Source organism: Chanos chanos, chromosome 14 (genome assembly GCF_902362185.1).
Source record: "Chanos chanos chromosome 14, fChaCha1.1, whole genome shotgun sequence".
Taxonomy (NCBI): domain Eukaryota; kingdom Metazoa; phylum Chordata; class Actinopteri; order Gonorynchiformes; family Chanidae; genus Chanos; species Chanos chanos.
The window spans coordinates 11759395-11781013 of NC_044508.1; the positions used below are offsets into that span (position 1 = coordinate 11759395).

Sequence of the window (21619 nt, forward strand, 5' to 3'; positions counted from 1 at the left end):
TTGTTTGAGTTAGTGGCCCATTGTTTGAGTGTTAATACAGGTGTGTGTGTGTGTGTTTGTGTGTGTTTGTGTGTGTGTGTGTGTGTGTGTGTGTGTGTAGAGAAAATGCAATGTGCAACAAAGTCATTACAATGAATTGTGAGAACAGCACTGAGGATGATGTACAGTGTCCAGGTCACATACAGATGCCTTGTGTGTGTGTGTGTGTGTTAGAGAGAGAGAGAGAGAGAGTGGTATCAGAGCTATATCAGATATAAGCTTGCCCAGTAGTGACCATTTCGCTGTTACATCAAAACCAAGGGAGACAGGGCAAATGTGAGCCGACGGTTTTCTCAAGCTTAAAGCACTGAAAGCTTTTCCATTAGACCCCACGCTGAGCCCCCACCCTCACCCCCCCACCCACCCCCAACGGCAGACGGCCGACAGAAAGCCTGCGCACCGCTGAAAGGGGGGGCTCTCCAGGTCATACGCTCATTTAAAGACATGTTTATCTGCTTCATTAAGCATTACATATCACAACACTATTTGGACCCGAGTTGTCACTCTGAAGGGACACGGAGGAGGTTTTAGACCGAGTCAAAATCTACTGATGGTCACTGAGCATTTTGTAGGGGCAACGGTGTCCAGTCAGTCCACCAGCTTAAATCTATTCAGATGCTTTTCCCCCCAAAAAAAGAAAATCTTACTACTCCCATTTGTAAAATAAAGTTCTATATTTGAAAGTTAGCAGTCTAGAGACAAAAAAGATATCCGTGTATTTTTTTTTTTTTTTTTATCCCACGGTTAAATGGAATTCCACTGGCCACACGTGGGCGAAACTGCGTAAAAGGCTGTATACATCTGAACCGTTGTGTATAACATTTTCTTTTATGGAATACAAGATCACAATGCTTTTGTGTCATCATTTTTTAAAAGTCTTGTCTAATAGCTTAAGAATCTTGACAAAAGCACTAAAAGAATTCTCTCCGGAAAAGGGTCAAATGACTCCGGCATGTTGCACATGAAAAAGATCAGATGTGACAAGGAGGCTCTGGGAGCGGTAATAAAAGCTCTTTTCAAAAATCTTTTATGTAAGAGGCCTGAACACTTGTTATTCACTCATGCCCCATACTGAAACCTACACTTCTCCCCATGTTTTCTGTTCTTTAAGAGAAAGCTGTAGATCACAACTCAGCTTTGCTGCTTTTGCCTGAGAATGTTCCAGAAGCATTTGGTATCGCAATTACCGTTACGTGAATATAAAAACGTCTTCATCAATCCAGGGTAACTTTTTTTTTTTTTTTTAGTCTGTTTTAAATCTTTTCACCTCAAACAGTGTGTGATTTGGAGGAAAGCAGAAAACTGCTTGGTGTTCCAGTACCCCACTTAACCAGGCCTGATTGCAGCTATGAATCTCTCTGAAAAATTCATAAGATCCATTTCACAAATTACCAAGCCAAGCGTGCAAGTGTACCCAAACAGAAGAAAGAGAGGGTTTGGGGGGGGGGGGTGCTAGAGGGGTAGAGGAACTCAAAGATGGAGAAAGAGAGTGAGACAAAGCAAAGAGGCGGAGGGGGCGGGGTGGTATGGGGGGAGATGACAAAAGATTTACTCTAAGCGATGATAAAAAATTCATGTGGAGACATTCAAGTAAAGTTACTTTTGATGTTCTGATTTAATGAATGATTTGAAACTCTGATGTGTGGCTTGCTAATGCCCATTCAGGGAGCTGTGCGGTCATGTGTCACCCTCCTGTAGGATCAAAGCGTGATAATGCCAATGAGGACAGTGAACCCGGAGCAGAGAGCTGGTAAGTACCTCGGCCGTCCCCATGGTCCACCTCAGACACCTGGGCATTGCAGTACAAAGTCCCTTAACCATTAAGAAGCAAAATCTTAAGACAAGTCATAGACTACACGTTCTCGCAAGGGAGCACACACACACACACACACACACACATACACACACAAGTGCGTGTGCCACACACACAGATGCGGGCACACAAACAACACTTTTTCGTCCCTGACTAAAAGAGGCCAGTGGGGCTAGCGTAGGGGGCAGGGGGGAAGCAGCTGTGATGTGTTTGTGTTGTTGGTATTTTGTAGTTGTGGTTGTCCAACCCTCTGCTGTGCACTCAAGTATGACCGGAACAAAGAACCCGTCGCAGAACGTCGTATAAATGGACTGGCAAAAACGTTCCACAAAAGCAAATTTCTGTTTTTTGGGGGGGGGGTTTTCTACAAAAGACGGAAGAAAGAAAACTGATACTAAATGAAACAAACAAAACTTTAACAAAACTCAAACAAAATTTCGATGTTAAAAACATAACAGCTGTGTCCAAATTATGGAAGAACAACGTGGTCAAAAATGTAATTATGATCTTTAAGCTTACCTTTTAATCAAACAGAAAACAAATCTTATGCATTGGGAATAAAAACATACCAATTTTGATCCTCAGTTTTAAACATGCAACAATGATCTCGCGTCCATTTTAAATAAACCACATCCATCAAAAGATCTCCAGCACGCAATGAATTACACTGAATTATATGAATTTTCCTCTGCCAAAGAATGCCGTGTAAGGCGTGAAGTAGCTGAGTGCTTTGCATTACTTTAACAGTCTATATGTGGTGAGTTAGTGGCAGTGAAGGAATAGGTTTCTGGGCTGGGTGTCTCTGTGACTGCAACCCCATCATTGTCCCACTGGCATACAGTAAAACATTCATGACTGCAAAGAGAACCTGATCCGCTCACGGTCTCTCCAACCAGCTTCTCCATCCGCCCCAAGACACGGGGGGAAAACACAGGCACATCCAACAGATACCGGCGTTTGGAGCTTTGAAGCTATATTTAAACATTCTATACCAATCATTTTTGTGAACAAAAAGGTGGAATTCAGATAGAACGCATATTTTTGCATTTCTTAATGTGAAGAGATATGCAGGCTGATAAACTACAAATGAAAGATGGATACTAATTGATTTGAATAGATTTGTCTTTTTTCTTAAATACAAAGGTTAAGATCTGTAGTTCATTCATACTGATTAACCAAATAGATGCGTCAAAGTGCACTTGAATCTTTTAACAAGTATCATTATTATCATACCTGAAAGACTTAAAAGAACTGATCTCTTGAGCCGCAATATCAATAATAATTACTCCATTTGATTACACATATTTCCAGAGAGTAAAACGAATTGAAAACTCAAAGGAAAAAAGCTGGTTTAGTCAGCCTGAAGAGCGGAGAACTCAGCAGGAACCAAGGTGCCTGGGAGACGAAATTTGGCAGGTGAAACAGAAATTCAAACACTTGAGCAGGCACTCAAATGGATTAAGAGGAGGAAAGAAAAAAAAAAAAAGAAGAGCGAGAAGGAAAAAAAAAAAAAAAAAAGAAAAAAAAAAAAAAGCTAAAAGCCTCCATCACTTCGAACAAGACATGGGGACCCCGAACACGGTGTGTCAGCATCTCTAAACACCAGAGAAAGAGCGAGCTGACAGAATCGCTTTGACAGCCAGTTCACACGGAACATCCCCGGGCCTCTCGACCGTGGGGAGTTGCCACAAGACAGGGTTCCATCGCCAACGGTAACTAAGCCTCGAGGAACAGCAGGGAATGGGCCGTGCCGTGTCTGCGAGATGGAAGACACACGGGTTGTTATTGATCACAGTCAGTCGGGTGTCCTTCTCCACGGCAGACTGCGGTCTTCTGTGTCTATTAAGGTCCCCCACTCTGTCCCGTATTGATTGGGAACAAGTTGACACTAGTAATTGCCATCAACATGCTGATTTACAAAAGGTTAAGGAGGCCTAGCAATAGTTGCACTGGTAAAGTAATATGGATCTGTTGCATTCCCCCCTTCTGTGGGCCCAGCTACTAGACAAACATTACATCTATGCAACCTGCCTACACTCTGACTCCACCTAAGAGGTTTTCCTGCCTTTAAAGGCATTTTAAAGGTATAAGATTGAAATAGAGAGAAACACATGCATTAATATACCCAAAATACCATCCCTATTCCTTGAAAATGTAAGATTTGTTAGGACACCTGTTTCTATAGAAACACTGGAGCATATTCTCCAGTGACTGTCTTAATTTTATTAGGTCCTGGTCCACCTTGGTTTGCTTCTAATGCCACTGTCTACAACAGACAAGCCGCATTTTGTCTCTGGCTTTATTTAGGATGTGTTGCACAAGAAAAAAAAAGAAACAACTATGAAAGGGTTTCTATGCTCATAGTCATGAAAAAAATCATCAAAAAATTAATCAGACTTGCACAATTTCATCCTGGGTTTAATATTTGTTTCAGTCATTTGCCTTTATTTCTGGAAACACCGTTTTACACAAATCCAATGGATTTAAATGAATATTTTTTCTAGATTTAGACAAAGTAACTATAGTTGTTCATTCTGTAAAGTTCAATTCTCTGAACTGAGCTGTACAAAAAAATCTGAGCTGTGTCCATATAAAAGAGCAGAGTTTGAAATCAGATGCGCTCTACTGCACAGAACAGCTAAAGCTAATGCATTGGCTCCAGGGAAGGAACCTAACATGGCAGTATTTCTAGACATGTCTGCCGGGGCCTGGGTAAGGTTTCTGACAGACATTAGCTCCAAATAAACTCAAGCACAGTGATGACTGACAATCTAGAAGGCTTAACAAATCTCCCAGGATACTAACTGAAAAAGTCACCAAATACAGATGGACAGAGAAATTCTTAGGAGAAAATGAGTTTAGCAGTTTCTGAAGGACCAGCTTGGCTGATAATCCATCTCCTTCAAGCTTCACTCTATCGACAATATAAGAAGGCAAACAGAACAAAGTAAAATCCTTATGGTAAGAAATTCTTTCCGGGTTGTTGTGAGCTTTCTGAGCTCCTGAACCAAAGGGGGTGAAGTGTCTATAAGGTAGTCAGGTTGCACAATTGTTTTCTTTGTTGCTGGTATCTATTAAATATACATGGCTATGTGATAGGAGTGACCTGAGACTACCCCCCCACCCCCTGGGCACATGCCAGGGACTAGACCAACATTTATACACACATCCGTGTGCACACACCCGCACGAAAATATTAACCTTAAATTGTTAAAGGATGGTTTGAAAATGCATAAGTAACTGAAAGATTGTCTTTGTTTCAAATTATTTCTGGCCCCAAGTTTGAAGTCAACTGTCCCTATAGAAAGGATGCTGTGGAAGACAGTGAAATGAGGTCCCCCTAAAGGCTAACAGGGTTACTGCAATGTTAGCTGAGCTAGAAACCATCTGGTTTTAATGGGAATGGGAAATTTTCATTAAATATTTAGTAAATGTGATCTGATCTCAATGGAAAAAAAAGAAATTAAATGGTCTGAAGTAAAAAGGCCACCAAGGAAAGCCTTGCTTGAGATGTACAAGTTCCAAACTACAGTAAAATGATTTAGTCAGTTGTTAACACACTCTGAAATCTATTTCTTGTGAAACCTGTCTCATTGTATAGCACATAAAAATACAAAAAAAAAAGAAAAAAAAAGAAAAGAGAAAGTAGCTGACTGAAAATTTGTAAATAAAACTGAACAAAGCACTCAGTGTTGTCCTTACACACAATGTCTGAAGTGTATATTGTCTTCTACAAATTTATATGCATCTATTTGAATGTAAAGAATATTAGGGGAGATGAGTCACCCACTCAGTAACACTGCTACCCCTACAAGCCTGTCATCGTCTTCACTAAATTGGCTTTCTCTCTGCCTTCCCCAAACAAACTGTCAACTGTTAAAACAACAAATCACCAGCCTCCCATTAACTCCAATCCAACATGAGGCAGACGTGGAACATGCATCTGTCCTTCTCTTATATTTACATTGTGCCTTTTATTGTACGTTTTCAGCACTCAGCAATATTCAGAGTAAACCTGACAGCCAGCTGCTTGTCCACCACATTCTATTGCTTAAACCTAATGCCACTCCGTTCACCTGAAATCAGGGCAAGCAATGGTTAACCCATGCAGAAAGTCAATGAATGTGCTGGGATTATGTTACACATGCGATGGAGAAACGTCGTCTGAGGCTTCTGGAAACGTGGGCACACAAAGTCGACCAAACAATCTCGGATGTCCTTTCAGTACGTCCATGGCATGACTTGTTTAAATAACCACAGGGTTTGTTTGAGAACCGTCTGCTTGAGAGAGAGAGAGAGAGAGAGAGAGAGAGAGAGAGAGAGTTATTCTCAGTAATCCTGCTCCATGAGTTTTCCAATGACAATGTTAAATCTCCATTAACTCTACATACAGAGCTGACTGTAGATATTTCCAAGGAGAAACGCTGCTATGAACTGCTGGTCTCAAATCAGTTTCTTCAACCCCGACCTTAATCTTAATCATTGTAAGAGTAAATCAAAGCATCAGCTCAGCTGGCTTGAGTAACCTCTACCAATACCTTTAATGTTGTTACGCTAAACTATCTCTGATCATCAGATCAAATGCAGAGTAATAAGAAACGTATCTAAACTCAAAACAACAGCTGAATTCAAATTCTTTTTTTAAAAAAAAAGGGAAAAAAATCATATCAGAATATAAATGTCAAGAATGTTCTAGAGATTTCTGTCCCGTGTCCATGCTGGATGGCTCAGGCATAATCCTATTACCACTCAGGCTCACAAAGAGGTTTACTCAGGTCGCCTGTCAGATTGCCTACTGCACCTCTCCTTTCTTTGACTCAAGCCTCAGTATCATACACAGGTCTATTCTCCCTTTGTTTAGATATTAACACAGATTTTTTTTACTGTGTTTTTGAGAAGATTGAACTTGGCTGTAATCTTGAAAGACTTGATCTCTCAGAGGTGGTTTGTTGGGACAAGTCCAGACAGCACGTACACCGGTGATGGCGGTGAATCAGTTGAATGACATCATTCAGAGATGGGTGAGTTAAAAGACATCTGCGAACGGGAAATCGTATGGACAGATATGGCTAAGTGTTGTACGCATCAGCATATTTTAGTTATACTCATATCAAACCTGCCTAGAAATGTGCATGAGTGAATACAAGAGGTCACATATGAGTAATGGTTGTGAATATTCAATTTAACTCATGCTAATAGAAACAGCCATTGAACACTGCTCAAATGTCTTCTGTATGTGTATTAGAGATAAACAAGGGGATGGGGGTCTAACTGACAATAATTGTATAAAATCTAAATATATAAAATGTCAAATGAAGTTATATGTATATATTCAGAATATCTGTGTATTTAAGATTATTAATTACAGATTCAGATTTGACACAATTAATGCTGGTCTGGTCCTCCATAACAATTTATTTCAATGCTTAATCTTTGAACGAATTTCAGCGAGTAACTCCAGAGAAGGATTTGAGACAGGAGGACTATGAGCTGTTTCTGAACGCCGGCAGTACCTGCATCGCTCAGGGTGACAGTGCACAACTGCTGGACTTCATCAAAGAGGAGAAAAATGAGGTAAAAAAACCAAAGCTCCTTTATATACTGTCATTTGGAAATGAACAGTGAAATCCTCAAACAGAAGTAACACGAGAGAGTGAATCCATAATCTCACTTGCTCACAGCGTTATTATTAACTGTCCCAGTAAAGGTCTTTGATCGTTTAGAAATGTACGTTTTGTGGTGTGATGTGTAATTACAATTTGTGGCTTTTCAAAGTCACCTCAAAATGTTAAACATCTCAAAATGCTAAGGATCCCAGATCTGTAGTTATCAGAGCGGCCTGTGATTCCTGCGAGTGATGAAATATGGTTTAATTCATAGATTTTCACAGACGCTTTCACCGGCACCTTAAACCGTCTGGGAAAAAATATAACGGCACATTCACTCCTTAATCCCAGTGTTCCTTTTTTCCGGTAACACAACACAGTCACGTGCGTGTATTTACTATCTGACAATATCCAGCTCCACTGAGGATGACTGTGGTCTCTGCTCCTCTGCTCTTGAAAAACCATCACTTTGCCGCTCTGCCTAACTCGCTGACCTTTTGACCGCTGGGTGTGGGAACACGGCGAGTGTGGGGTCAGTCAAGATTTCTCAGTCCGATGGCAACCCTCGCAGGACAGGCGCGCCTTTAAGTGCTCTCGGCCTTTGCATTTTTCCTCTCTTGTACGACCAGACTCTCTGGAGGAAGTGCGTCAGTGTGGTTTTTCCTCCTCTCTCAGACCTTCTAAATGGATCCCGTTTTCAGAGAGCTGAGTTTCAAATGTAAAATCAAGGTCTAACGAGTCAGTGCTGAGAGTTTAGCGGCCATAACAACGGCAAATCATCTCAAGGAAAGCACATTCAGTTAGACTGATGTTTTAAACTTTAGAGACAGGTGTCGAAAGGTGTCATCTTGAAAGCCGTGACTGTAGGATCACCATATCTAGGTCTCTGATGGCTCAACATATGATGGGGGGGGGGAGATCTTACAATTTCAAACGGCCTAATGACAGGACCGTCCAGACTGAACTGAAATGTCTTAATTTGTGTACTCTAAACTTCATCTTACTTTCTTGTGTCAGACAATTGTGAGGTCCATGGGCAGTGGCCTATTAGCTCCACTGGTGACTGAGCTGCTTAAAAAGGAGAAGAATCCTGTTCACTGTCATTCCATCGTTGAACATCTGGTCCAGGTAAAACTAATTAAGATGGGGTTTTTTTTCTGTTTGATTGTTTTTGTTTTTACAAAATATGATTTATAGACACAATTCAACAACACATGGGTTATACACCTACTCTCTTTTCCAGACCTGCGATGCAAAAGAGGTCTTGGAGATTTTGCTTGAGAAAGTGGATGACGCACATCCAGATCTGATAGCTGATACCATCACACTTCTCGTGAAGCCCCTTCAGACAGGTAATTCTCCAGCGCAGTAAAATGTTCCACTAAGTCTCAGTACATCTGAAATCAAAAAACAGATCATATCTCATTTACGGTCAAGGAACATTTTCCAGTCCTGCCTTACTGTCATTGAAATGATAGCTGTTAGCAGCTTTGCAGCTGAGAACTAAAAACAATTCCGATCAGCTATCGAGAGGGATGAGACAGGCCGAAAAGAAAATTCTGCTTCAATAAGCAGGTCTACATGTTGTGTGTGGCTCCCCCTGCTGTTGAGTAAAGTAACTGCGGATTCAGTAAAGCACTCATCTTCATGTTTCCTTGCAGTGCTGTTGAGGATGGGAGACACCAAGGCCCCCTCTGTTGGTTTGGCTTTGAATGCCTTACAGAAGCAAGTGTCAAAGCTTCCTGTGCCATGTTCCCGCAAACAGGAACAAGAAGACAAGTATGGTCTCTGTCGATGCTGTACTGCCCTGGTGAATTTTGTGCAGCCGTTTGTGCAGGAGATGAAGACTCAAGATTCTCAGGCTGCCCAGGATGCAAGGCTAAGGACAGAGCTTCTCAAATTGTAGGCATTCATTCACTTTAATACAGATGCACCCTCTATTTATCAAAGAAAATCACTTTTTTCCTGCCGTCCTTTGACAATGTACATACAAACTCAGATTTTGGCTCAGAGGTTGAGAGGTTTCATCTCTCTATTCACTGATGATGCTTTACCTACTCACTTTTCAAAGCATCTTTTGAACAGTCAAAAGCTCTTGATTTGATAGGACTGCTCCCCTATGACATTGTTTTCCTGCTTTTATAGTTGTATGGAGAGCCTAAGGGAGCCTCTTCTCCACGCTCAGCTGGATAGGGAGGTGGACACTCCCCGGAACTCCCCCCTCTGGAACTTCGCCACAGAGATACTTGTGAGAAATTTCTATTTTTTTAATCCTTTGCACTAACTGCTGTTTTTTCAAACCACATGATAATTAGACTCCATGCTCAGGAGGACGTCAAATCTAGTCTCTACTCATAAAAGAGAACATTTCTGATTCGGAACTACTTTCTGTCATTTACAATTTATACACTTTTTCCATTCAGTTCTTCAGCGGCTATGGCTAGGGCAGGCACAGCAAAGATGGACGTATGCTTCAGATCACCTTAAACTTTAAGACTGAGTCAAGAGAGTCATGTGTTAACTCTCTCTGTGTCAATGCCATCAGGCCATTTTACCTGCCATTCAAGAGCCTCTGCCCAAACTGCTGTTCTACCACCCTCTGAGGGGAAGAGAGGACACTATATCTGCGGAGGGGGATACAGGCCATCCCAACGAGTCTCGGGCCTGTTTGGCATACTTAGTCTTTGTTCAGCTGATCGCTATGGAGATATTTCCAGCAGTATTTAGGTACAAGTCTGACATGCCTCTTATTAAGATATGAATATATTAGTATTCTTGCATTGTCACAATAATGTCTGTGTACATTTTGCTTTTCAGTCCTCTTTTTGTTCTGCAGTGTAATATGGAATATGTCAATCTCCTGCTGAGCAGGTATGTCAGACAGCATTTAAGGGAATTCACTAAAGATTTCATTTAAGACATCATTAAAGGTGTGTCTTATGAATTCCATAAGATACTAAAATGATTACTGTTCATTGTCTCTTTGCCTTTGACAGAAAAGATGAATCGTGGATATTGAAGGGCTTGGTGAGGACTACAGCAGCTACAGCATTCAGCATGTCACCACGCACTGATACAACATCCCTCCCATCAAATAAACACACACACACACACACACACACACACACGCACCACATACACATACAGATGTAAAAAGACAAACAGTTTGTAAATAAGGAATGATCTCTGAAAGGTAACAGGTCAATACTGTGCTCCTGCAATGGACTGGCAACCTGACCAGGGTGTTTTCCCGCCTTTTGCCCAATGAGCACTAGGATAGGCTCCAGCAACACCCCCACCCTCCACCCCCCGCAAACCTAATTAGGAAAAGTGGCTTAGAAAATGTATGAATGAATGAATGAATACTGTGCTCTCTTTCACCTAACTGAACTCCACAGGATCTGTACGTAAAAAGTCTAGAGAGAGTAATGGATAACAGTCTCCCTGTAGAACTCCTCGATCTCAAATCCTTTTACAGCGTTCCACAGGTGAGCTTTTAAAAGTCATACTGAACATACCAATCAGTATCAATTTCCATAGCAGTTTACATTTCTAATAAAAAGACAGAATGGAGTGTGTTTGGTTGTATGTATAACATCATTTCGTGCACTGCTTCGCTGATTTCGAGATGTTCCAGTTTGTATGTTTAATCTCCCCATACAGAACCTGATTGAACTCATGACTGAGTGTCCAATACAACATTTGGTGAGTGCCAAAGTCATCACATATAAATTATTTTTATGAGCTGTGGGTGAAATTCTCAGCCTGGGCCAAATGGGACTGAGTCTCAACGCCACACGATACCTGTTCTGAGACAAAACAATAGGAGTCTAACAATGAGTCAGATGCAGTGTAAGTTTATTGTATAGTTCAAAAGACATACAACAAACTGAGTCAGGTCCCGGGGAGTGACTGACTCCATTTCACAAAGCACCGGCCTTTATACACGTTTTCTTAAAAAAATATACATTCCTTAGTCTCTTTGTATGTAGGGCACCTCGGCCAGCCTGTCTTCACAGACTCCTCTTATCATCATTATTTTCTAGCACCTTTTACTCCTAGCATAAGTTGTCACCAATAGTTACTGCCCTGCTAAGACGTACCATGAGACCTTGAACATTTCGCCATCTGCCTGCATTGTTAATGACAACGACACTCTGGCAGAGGCTCCCTCCTTATCTCACAGGCAGTCCTTAAGAGCCTCACTGACCTCTTCTTTTTGAACACAGAGAACGTGATATTTCTTGTAATACAAAAGATTGTATAGTTATAACTTTTAATATAAATGATTACATTGATTCACCCCTATAATAATGAATACATTGTGGTTACATTGTTTATCATGGTTACTATAGTTAGCTTAAAGGAGAGTAATAATTTTCCAACAGAGCCCTATGGAGGTTAAATGCAACTGTGATCATAATCACTCTCTACTTGTACAGAGAATCAAGGGTCTTGTAGTTTTCCAACTCTTTGTGGAGAAATTAGAAGAGGAAGCCAAGCACAAATTTTTCAGGTAATTCTTTCAAAAAATGAAAATTCCATGTGCGAATAAAACATTGCGCACGAGACAGCGACTTTAAACATTGTGTTAAAGGTTCCTGTGTGAAATAAAAGATGTAAGAATAAGTACTGATTAAATTCTCTTTCCTTCATGTTTGACTCAAGGTGTATATTCAAAACCAGTAATCATGCTGGGGTTCAGAGCATCATCCTCAAAAACATTAAAAATCAGGTGGAGTTTTCCACAAAGGTAAGGATGCCATGGAGGCATTATCACATAGATTTTTCAACTGCCAATCACATTTTACCTCCTATTGAATATCAAATGAAGGTTTGAGCATTATTCCCTAAACCTTCGGGACAAATACACGTACCATCGCTAGGGGGACTTTCTAATTGATTATTTGAAAATGCAGGTAATGTTATTCTCAGAAAAATTTTCATGGAGCAAGAGACAGTTTTACATTAGTCTGTATGACTAAGATGTATTGTCTTCTCCTTTAGTCAGGAAAAGAAGATGACTGGTTTGTGGGAACGAGGTTGATTTCACTGTTACGGGAAACCGTGTGCATTCCCGATGGAGCAGACACAGACCTGCTACACTGCATGGATAGGTAAGCTCACGGCATCTCTGTGCAAGAGAGCAAGATTAGACATTAACGATCAATTGATTCTAATTCTTTCATACCTCAGGCTTTGAAAAAAAACATCGGAAATTGTCCACGTTGACATTTTTAGTTCCACTAGTCCACAGCACTCTGTACACAAGGCTATCTTTTGACCCCTATTTTCTCAGCATTGTTAAGGTCACTATTCTCTTCCCAACTTTTCTGAGTGACGTCCAACAACCTGCTGAACACTACATGTGACTGTTGTTGAACACAGAAAGTATAAGGAGCTGTAATTGATCAGGATCCATGCCATTAGCCCTGCAACATTACTCTGCAGAGGATCAAACATATGTCAGCTGTTTCTCTACTGAGTTCTTATAATATGAGCCCCCCTCCCATCACAATAATTAATTGATGTCTTCTGCACTTTCCAAGAGTATAACCAGAGAGAGCAGCAGATGGTAGACAGAACAATGATTCGCAACTGATCCCCTGACATTCCTTGATAGATGTTAACCTAGGTGACTGGCATGTCTGTTTACAATTAGCCTCCTCTGATTAATGAACTTCCTCGTATAGTGAGGTAGTTTGCCAACTGGACTGACTTGAAATGACGTTTATTAGCCATGTGAAATCAAACATGGATCAGGTTTAATTACAGCAATTAAGACGTTTCAGACCATTTTTTTCAATGTCCAATCTGCTAGACTAATAAGGTGACAGAGACAATGTCTGATTTTATGTGTGGGTGAGTGTACTTATTTTATGTGTGTGTACTCTAGGGTAATGGAGTCACTGAATCTTTTGCGATATTTGCTTATCCGAGAGAAGAAGAAGCCAGTAAGTTTTCCATAAGATATATTAAATCTGATAATATCGGAGTGGTTTGAAGCAGACTTATATCTGATGTGCTGATTTTTTTTTTTCTCCAGAATGGAGTGTGGCCGGAGCTTTGCAGCATTACAGAAAGTTACATTAAGATGTTGAGAGTGTGCCTCAGCATGTCAAAGTCCTACTACGCAGCTGAACTCAAGGCACTGCGGGAAGGAGAGAAAGTTAAAGCAAAAGGTATGAAACACTCTTGGTTCACTCTCACATGGCAACACATACAAGATGCTTTTCTAAAGATGAAAGTTTAGTTACAGGACATGTAAACGGCGTTTGAATGCACATTTCAACAGTAATGCAGCTCTCTGTGTGTGCAGTGACTCGACAATGCAAGTGTATCGTGTCTGTGTGTGTGAGTTTGTGTGTGTCTGTGTATCTTTGATTGTAGACTGTCCAGAGCTAGCTTTGGCTCTGCTGGGTTTTATTTGGTTAGGTAACATGCTAGCTGATTCATGAGCATTCATATAATGTGTAAAAGAATGGTAGCAAGTCCCATGGATTTAATAGGTGAACCTTTGATAGATATGAAGACCAGAGCATAGGCAGATGAGAGAGGAATTTGGGTATCAACTCTCTCTCTCTCTCTCTCAAAAAAAAAAAAAAAACAATCCAATAATTATAGCTAAAAAGTAGTCTCATTCAACAACAACATCTACACAATAACATAGAGAAAGAACCTGACTGACACAGGTTATCTTTTTTCCACAGAATTAAAACAGGCTAAATCTAACAAATCTTTCCGGAATATCAAAGTGAAAAACGAGAAGTTATCCAGCATGTCACCAGAGGTACAGCACCAGGTAATACCTCTGTCTCAGGTGACTCTCTGTGACATGAGTCTGACGGTGGATAAAACTGCATTAATGACAGCGAGATGTTTGGTTTACAGGTGCTGCAGTGCGCCCTGGTGACCTTTGACCTGATGGAGAGCCTCGTGGTACGGATAGAGGAGATCACAGAGAAAGAGGTCAAGCATGAGCAGTGAGAGAAAATCATGCAGTCTTATAATGTGTCTTTAAAACCTGTTCACTCACTTTTCTAAAGCTTATTTATTCATTTTGTTATTAAAAAATAATTTATAATGTTTACTAATCCCCATACGGGCACAGGCAGTTCTGCTTCCATGATCACTCCAGCCCAATTACTTCATAAACTAAATTATTATGTTAAAAAAAAAAAACAATTTCCTGTACGTTTCATGTAGCTCAGAATTTTTTAAAAAGAATACTTTTCTTGAGGTATGTCCAAATTTTAAGGAACCTAACACTAAATAAACAGTTTTACAGATTCACTATTTTGCTCCTGAAGTATTCGAATGGCCTGGCACAGAAATATGATGCCACTTTTCAGTTCTCTAATGAAGACAACATTTAAAACATGGCATCACAGCAACATTCTACACAGAGCCTCAGAAATTCTCAGCATATCCTCTCATAGTTTACAGATTTGTTTACTCAGCCTTTTTGTCTACCAAAGTGGATGGTTAATTTCAAAGACATATTTTAATGGGCAGCCGTGGTCTAAAGGTTAGAGAACCGGGCTTGTGACTGGAGGGTTGCCAGTTCGATTTCCAGGCCCAACATCCACGGCTGTGTGCAAGGCACTTAACCCCAATGCTCCCCGGGCGCTCACCAAGGAAGGCTGCCCACTGCTCCTGTGTCTGGTGTGTGTGTTCACTACTGGTGTGTTGGATGGGTTAAATGCAGAGGACAAATTCACTGCTCACTGTTCACAGTGTGTGTGTGCAATCACAGAAACTTAAACTTTAAGATAATTTTCTCACATGCATTGAGTCCAGTGAACATCATTAGTTTGGCGACACATGAGGACCCACAGTAATCTGACTGTATTTGGAGCATACATGGAGATACAGCAACTATGAAAAATTCACATACAGCAAACATAGCCCAGTTGTATTATTTAATGTGGAGACATAATGTAGTATCATTTGCCTGTTTGACTCATGACATTCTGATTTACAACCTCTGGAACAATTTTTAACAACGTTTTAAAACGTTTTCAAGGGCTGTTGATCCAAATGACAAGAAATGATATTTGTAGGATGACACAGTCTAATGAATGCTTGTGAAAGAAAAAGTATCATGTCAACAAACAGTTCAGTCAATTGTGAGAAAAGTTAACTTCTTAGCATTTTAATTTTTAAAGAAAAATTCTCAACACATTAACTGTTCTACATGGCAGCTGGTAAACCTGTCTGAAGAGATCAAAAAGAATATAATTTGAGGTCTGTGTCATTTGGCCAGACTGCTGCCTGTTTGCTCCGCACTTGTCAACACAAACCATTTTGCTCGGACGATAAATTTAATGTTTATTATTCTGGAGCTCTGTTAAATCCTCTTATCACACTTCTACTAAAGAGAAGATGCATAAATACATGCAAATAAGTACCAACCTGGGTGACTCTAAAGTGGGACTCATATTTTCAGAGTCCATCCTTGAGAACAGAGCGAGAACAGAGTGAGTAATAATAATGAACTTTCTGTAACAGTGTTTTGACTCTTGTGATTCAGTCAGGCTGTTCAGCTGGACTGGAGGCCTTTGAGCATGTCCCATGCAGGGCTGTGTTTAATTAAGTGGGCACGAACCAGTGAAATCCGATCCCGCACACTGTCCGCATATGGCTTACTAGTGACCTGAAAACCACATAAGAGCCCACACTGAAAAGATATTTCACTATCATGGAGTAAAATGACTATGAATGACAACAAAACCCTATAGATTACTGTGACTATAGATAAAACATGTTGTCACAGGCTCTATCACCTACTTAAGAATGTATGATGACATAGTGGTGAGAGTTACTAAGTGACAGTCCAACTAGTCCAACACTATTATTATGTATCCCTGTGCTAAGGCCACAGAGAAATGATTATATCTACACCAGGTATTTCAGAACTGCGATCTTTACCTTAGCTATGGTCAGCATTCCCTTCACCATATCTGCATTTTTATGTACAGGTAGAATTCCCAGGTTACTACCAAAGAACCTGCTCAACATATTCAAAGTCAACAAGCGCATATGAGAGATTTGTGACTTACGTTAAAGGAAAGTCACTGCGCTGTTTTGAAAGTAACTGTTCAACATTATTGCATCTCGTAAAAGTGGCCTTACTTTAAACTCAGAAACAGACTCTCTGCGCGGTTAGTCTTCGACTCTCTAGTTTCAAACTCAATGTGCACCTGTTCTGGATAACAGCTACTATGTCCCATTCCTTCTGTCCATACACCTGGGCCGGCAGTAGTATGAAACAATTTTGATGAACCTTCACAAACTTCTCGATCTTCTCGAAGAGCTTGACATTCTCAAGCGTCTCGGGAAACTCCTGTGGTGTGATCACCATGAAGGCTGTACCTGTATTTTTTTTTTTTTAATGGATTAGTCAATAATCTTGGAAAATAAGTTAACTACACATTTTAATAGGAAGACCACTTAGATTTCTGAATTGTTGAGTTTATGTTCTCATTAATTAAAAATAAAAGAATGAGAAAAAAAAATCAGGACATTCGAAACCTCACAGCTCAGGCTGAAATTAATCCCATCACATGTAGCAGCTGGTGGGCTCAGGACATTTGATACTCAGCCTTTAATTACAACGTTATATAGCAACCTTTACAACAAGTCAGGAATATTTGACTTGTCATAAACAGTCTGTATAAAAGAGGCGAGCTCTCTAGGTAGTTTTCTAATGAGTCCTGAGGGGACTTTAGCAGGTTTTGGGGAATAACCACAGTTTATAAAGTTAGAGGGGTTCGTTCTTAGGCCCAGCCTCAACGCTACACAGCATTTACTACCTGATGGGCAGAAAATTAACGCCTCGGGTTCCACTTCATCTGAGAAGCGTATTCGATGTCGTTGTGCAGAAAGCATCGCGGAAATCTCGTGATTCTGCAAAAACAGCTTTCATTGTGTGTAGTCTTTTCGGATCGACATTCAACAAACAATCCACGATCAATGAAATGAACACATTTAGGGGGAAAAAACGTTGCCTTTGAACTACTTTTAGACTTACTTCAAATGGGTTAACTTTTCAAACAGTGTAATAATTTTGCCCTAGCATGATAATTAGTTAGTTAACCTAGCTTGGAACTTTTTTTCTATACACCTTTCCCCATCCTTATGTCGAAAATTCGACGCTAAGGTATACATACATATCCTTTACATGTTTTACTTGCTGTTTTTTAATTACTGTATTTCACTTTATCATACTGTGACGAATGCTAAAATCGTGAGCTTTGCTGACGTAACTCTAAATTTAGCTGGATACCCAAATGCTAGCTAAGAAGCAGATTAAATCTACCTTAAGTGTGGTGCTAATTATAACAGTTGTTTTCCACGAAGTTGCAGGGTCACTGTTTGCCATTTGGATCGCTACAGTTATGCTTCTACAATTGGCCGTCCTGAGTGAATTTTAGATTAGTGCCTTCACAACTCATACGAGAGGCTTAACCGATTTCTGCAAGAGCTTCATTCTTTGTGTACCTCAATATGCAAAATAAAGCACGCGCAGGTTATGAGGAAGGCACGTTAAACCGTTACATTTAGTTAAAAACACCGAAGAACAGGGAAACTCGTCTGAGCGGCCGTACCGTCTGTAATTAATTGGGCTCAATTCATCAGAGCGGCTTCCTCTTTGGGCCTCTTTTTATGGAAAGCGTGTTACGTTCCGCTCTTTGCAAAGTTTATAAAACAAGTCTTATTTATCTGTATGAAATGTTTTCTGGATGTATGTACGTCCAGAAGAGATCAGGGTGTCACTAATGTGTATCTTGATTGATTTATGTCATGTATTGATGGTAGGTGCTTGACACCTAAAGACCTGGAATTTTTGGTCTACTAATTAGCGAGTCACTGAGTCACGAAAGTTTGGCATGCCGCCTGTTTTCCGCATTGTTTCCTTCTTTGATGTGCAGTCTAGCAGTATCCTCTTAGCAAAGCAGAAACATTATCATATAGGCTATCACTCTGTAATTGTTTATTTCATGTGCTGGTAATATTTTAGCTTGTTAGCTGAACATGTTACAACACGTACTAACTGATATGTGGATGAACTACTTCAGTAGTTTAAAAGAGTAAAACATTAAGGCCTACTATTTGGAACCCATGTTTACACTGTGCATTTAAGGTAGCCTAGTCTCCCTTTCCTTTCTTGGGGCTCTTGGTTACTAGTTGGCTGAGCCTTTCCATAGAACTGAATTTGACATAGACTGTTGTTTACACCCATTGGCTGGTTTATCATCTACAGCACTCTGCACGGAAAACTGGATTGCTACAACAGACAGTGAGGTGAGTCTCTTGGCCATGTCTTGCTAATGAGGCATGCAGGCAGGCATTAAGGGATCTAGTCAGTCATTTACTGAATATTAAAATAGGCAAAATATGTGACAGAGGCCACTCTGAGCATGTTATGTTGGTTCATGTGTCTCAAAAAGTGTAACAAAGCCTTAGTAATATGCAAAGCAACGTTTCAGATTGTGCACTACGCATTTCCTCGTCACAGATGAGCTATAGCAGCAAACTCCCACGCTACATTCTCCTCCTGTCAGCTCAAAACAAGAAGCAGAGACTCCACTGGGTACGCAGTCACCAACACTGGCCAGCATGGCCTGATCTGACAAGTCTTGGTTCCTGTTGCATCATGCTGATTGTGGTGTAAGCAACATGACTCTGTGGTCCCCTCCTTCCTTGAAGCCCACAGATGCATCTGGGTGTATAATTTCAAAGGCAACAATATTGTCACATGTCACAAGCACATATTATCTGAGAATGTTTCCAAGAACATGGCAGTGTCTTCAGCTTACTTGAGTAGCTCATACAATCTCTAGGCTGCAACTCAGTTGAGCATTGCTGAAACAGGATAGAAGGGGTTGTTTTCAACATGAATGTGCTGACGTTCCAAACTGCAGCAAGTGTGCAATCCAGGCAAAATAACACAAAACAGTGTCCCTGTGGAACACCTCATAAAACCCATTCCCCGAAGAACCCAGTCTGTCCTGCAGGAAGTCTCACAATGTTAAGAAAACAATTGAGGAAGTTTACAGTTCAAAATAGCATTAACTAACAGCAAAAATGAGCAAGAATGAGGCATTGAAATTGAATTTTGTGACTGTGCCCTGTAAGTGGGTAAAAATAAACCAAACAATTTTTATCCTTGACTTGTCAGTCAAGCACCATAAAGCACAGTACATTGAATGTTGTGGTGCACTCAGTTCAGTGTACTCTTGTTATTCAACGCTAGGTGGCAGTGGATCACCATCACAGTTTACCCAAGTCTTGAAGCTAAAGTTGCATTAGTGTGATGTCACAAACACCCAGTGCTGGTTAGAGCATTCCCATGAGTGGCATGACTCATTTCAGGGGCATACTGCTATTTTTTTTTATAAACACCGCTATTATAGACTGGAGCAGGAATTATGGTTTGTACAAAATCAAAACAAGTAGACATGTATAGTTGACTGTTAATATATGAGACAACAATCAGGGCTTAAATTGCTTGATTTCATTTCGGTGGCAGAGGACAGCCACAGTTTTGCCTTCTACTCTAATAGCGTGATTAGGGTTATATCCCAAAGGGCATATGTTAATACTGGTTTGAATAAAATTTTCCGAATCCATTGTCGTTTATCAAGGCTTAAAAATAAAGAGGCTTCATGACTTGAATTTACTAGCAGTGTTTTGTACTTAGTGTAATAATCTGATTGGGGAATGATTAATTTCTCATATATAGATGCTCTGTGGCCTAGAAGAGGAACTAAACCCACATGTTGACATTTATTGTCATGGTAACGGTGTCCCTGAACCAATACAATCTCTTGTTTTCATCTGCAGCCACCCACTCCATCTGCACCAACCATTCCCAAATTACCAAAAAGGACATATAAGCACAAACACTTACTTTTCGCTACTTTGTAAAAATGATAGATATCCAAATTCATGTCATCAGTGTGAACATTTGCCAAAAGTGACTTGTCTAAGCTGTAAGGAAAACTGCAAAATAAGCCATAACAGAAGTAGTGCTGGTTGCTAAAACAGGAATTAAGCCCTGTCTTAGATTAAATTGCATTCTAAATTTGATGTAGTAATTAAACTCAAGACTTTTTTTAATCATTGTGATTATAATCATTGTAATTACTGTCAAGAACTTGAACTTTCTAGCCACTGTAAATGTGTTTGGCTTCAGTGTACTAATAGAATTAGCAGGTAAAAAGTCTTCGTAAATGGACTTTAAAGTATTTATTTGCACACATTCCAGATATACACTCACAGCAACAATGATGGGTTATTCACAGAATAAAATTTATTAGACAAAAAGTTTAAAACCATCAACAGCTTGAGTTCATTGTTAATGTCACAATGATCCATTTGGATCATTGCTGGTGAAGTTCCATGGCTTTCACCCCCACGAATGTGGAATACAAACACTGAGTCATAGAGGCAAAAACAAATTAGAGAGACATTTTAACTCGTTGTGTGTTATAGAAAGCCCCAAATAGTCATTACTCTGTATACTGCAAATGGTGTAAAAATTGTTCATCTCAAACTGAACTGAAATATATGTGTGTGTGTATATATATATATATATATATATATATATATATATCACACATATCCCATTTAAATGATAGGAAACAAGCTCATTCTGTCCTTCCCAAACCATCTCTTTTTGCTCTTTCATTACACTTATTTCCTTTTAAACACGGATGAATGACATTTTCAGAGCAGACAATGATAAAATTGAACTTCACAACTGATGATAAATTCCTTTGCCAGCCATTATATGTCTTATACCTCATGGTTGTTTATGCTAGTCAGGATCCTCAGAATCAGTTTAAAAAATATCTGAAGCAATCAGAGATTCTTTCTGACAACACGGTGCAGTGCTAGCATAGATTGTTAAAGACTTAAGTGCTCATCTACATATAATAACCTGGTCAAAATATTACTGTACACATTCAGAAATACACTACAGTGATTAAGGCCCACACAGAAGGCAGACAAAAATAAGCCTTGAGGACCACCATAGAGTGAAGTTGTGGGCGCAGCTGTGAACACCAAAATGTTCCTCAGAAGCACAGTGCAAAGTTTCTGCAAGTGTAAACACATTGAGAGAAATAATAGGCCGAAGCGGTGAGCTACAGTC

The 21619-nt window shown here is 40.1% G+C and overlaps 2 protein-coding genes across 2 annotated transcripts; one reads left to right on the forward strand and one right to left on the reverse strand.

The window, feature by feature from the left end:
* Positions 1-6834: 6834 nt before the first annotated feature.
* glmnb (glomulin, FKBP associated protein b) lies at positions 6835-14445 on the forward strand. Its single transcript, XM_030791068.1, has 18 exons — positions 6835-6873; positions 7301-7426; positions 8476-8586; positions 8702-8810; positions 9120-9360; positions 9604-9706; positions 10004-10185; positions 10276-10329; positions 10455-10485; positions 10857-10946; positions 11122-11163; positions 11901-11974; positions 12127-12211; positions 12466-12575; positions 13355-13412; positions 13505-13640; positions 14169-14260; positions 14350-14445. The coding sequence occupies exons 1-18, from the start codon at positions 6835-6837 to the stop codon at positions 14443-14445; spliced, it is 1779 nt and encodes a 592-aa protein (XP_030646928.1).
* Positions 14446-16000: 1555 nt separating this feature from the next.
* Positions 16001-17842, reverse strand: c14h1orf146 (chromosome 14 C1orf146 homolog). The gene is made up of 5 exons (XM_030791069.1): positions 17780-17842; positions 17274-17367; positions 16662-16833; positions 16390-16468; positions 16001-16114 (listed from the first exon to the last, which is right to left on the reverse strand). Exons 1-5 carry the CDS (start codon positions 17840-17842, stop codon positions 16001-16003), a joined length of 522 nt encoding a protein of 173 aa, XP_030646929.1.
* Between the last annotated feature and the right edge of the window lie 3777 nt (positions 17843-21619).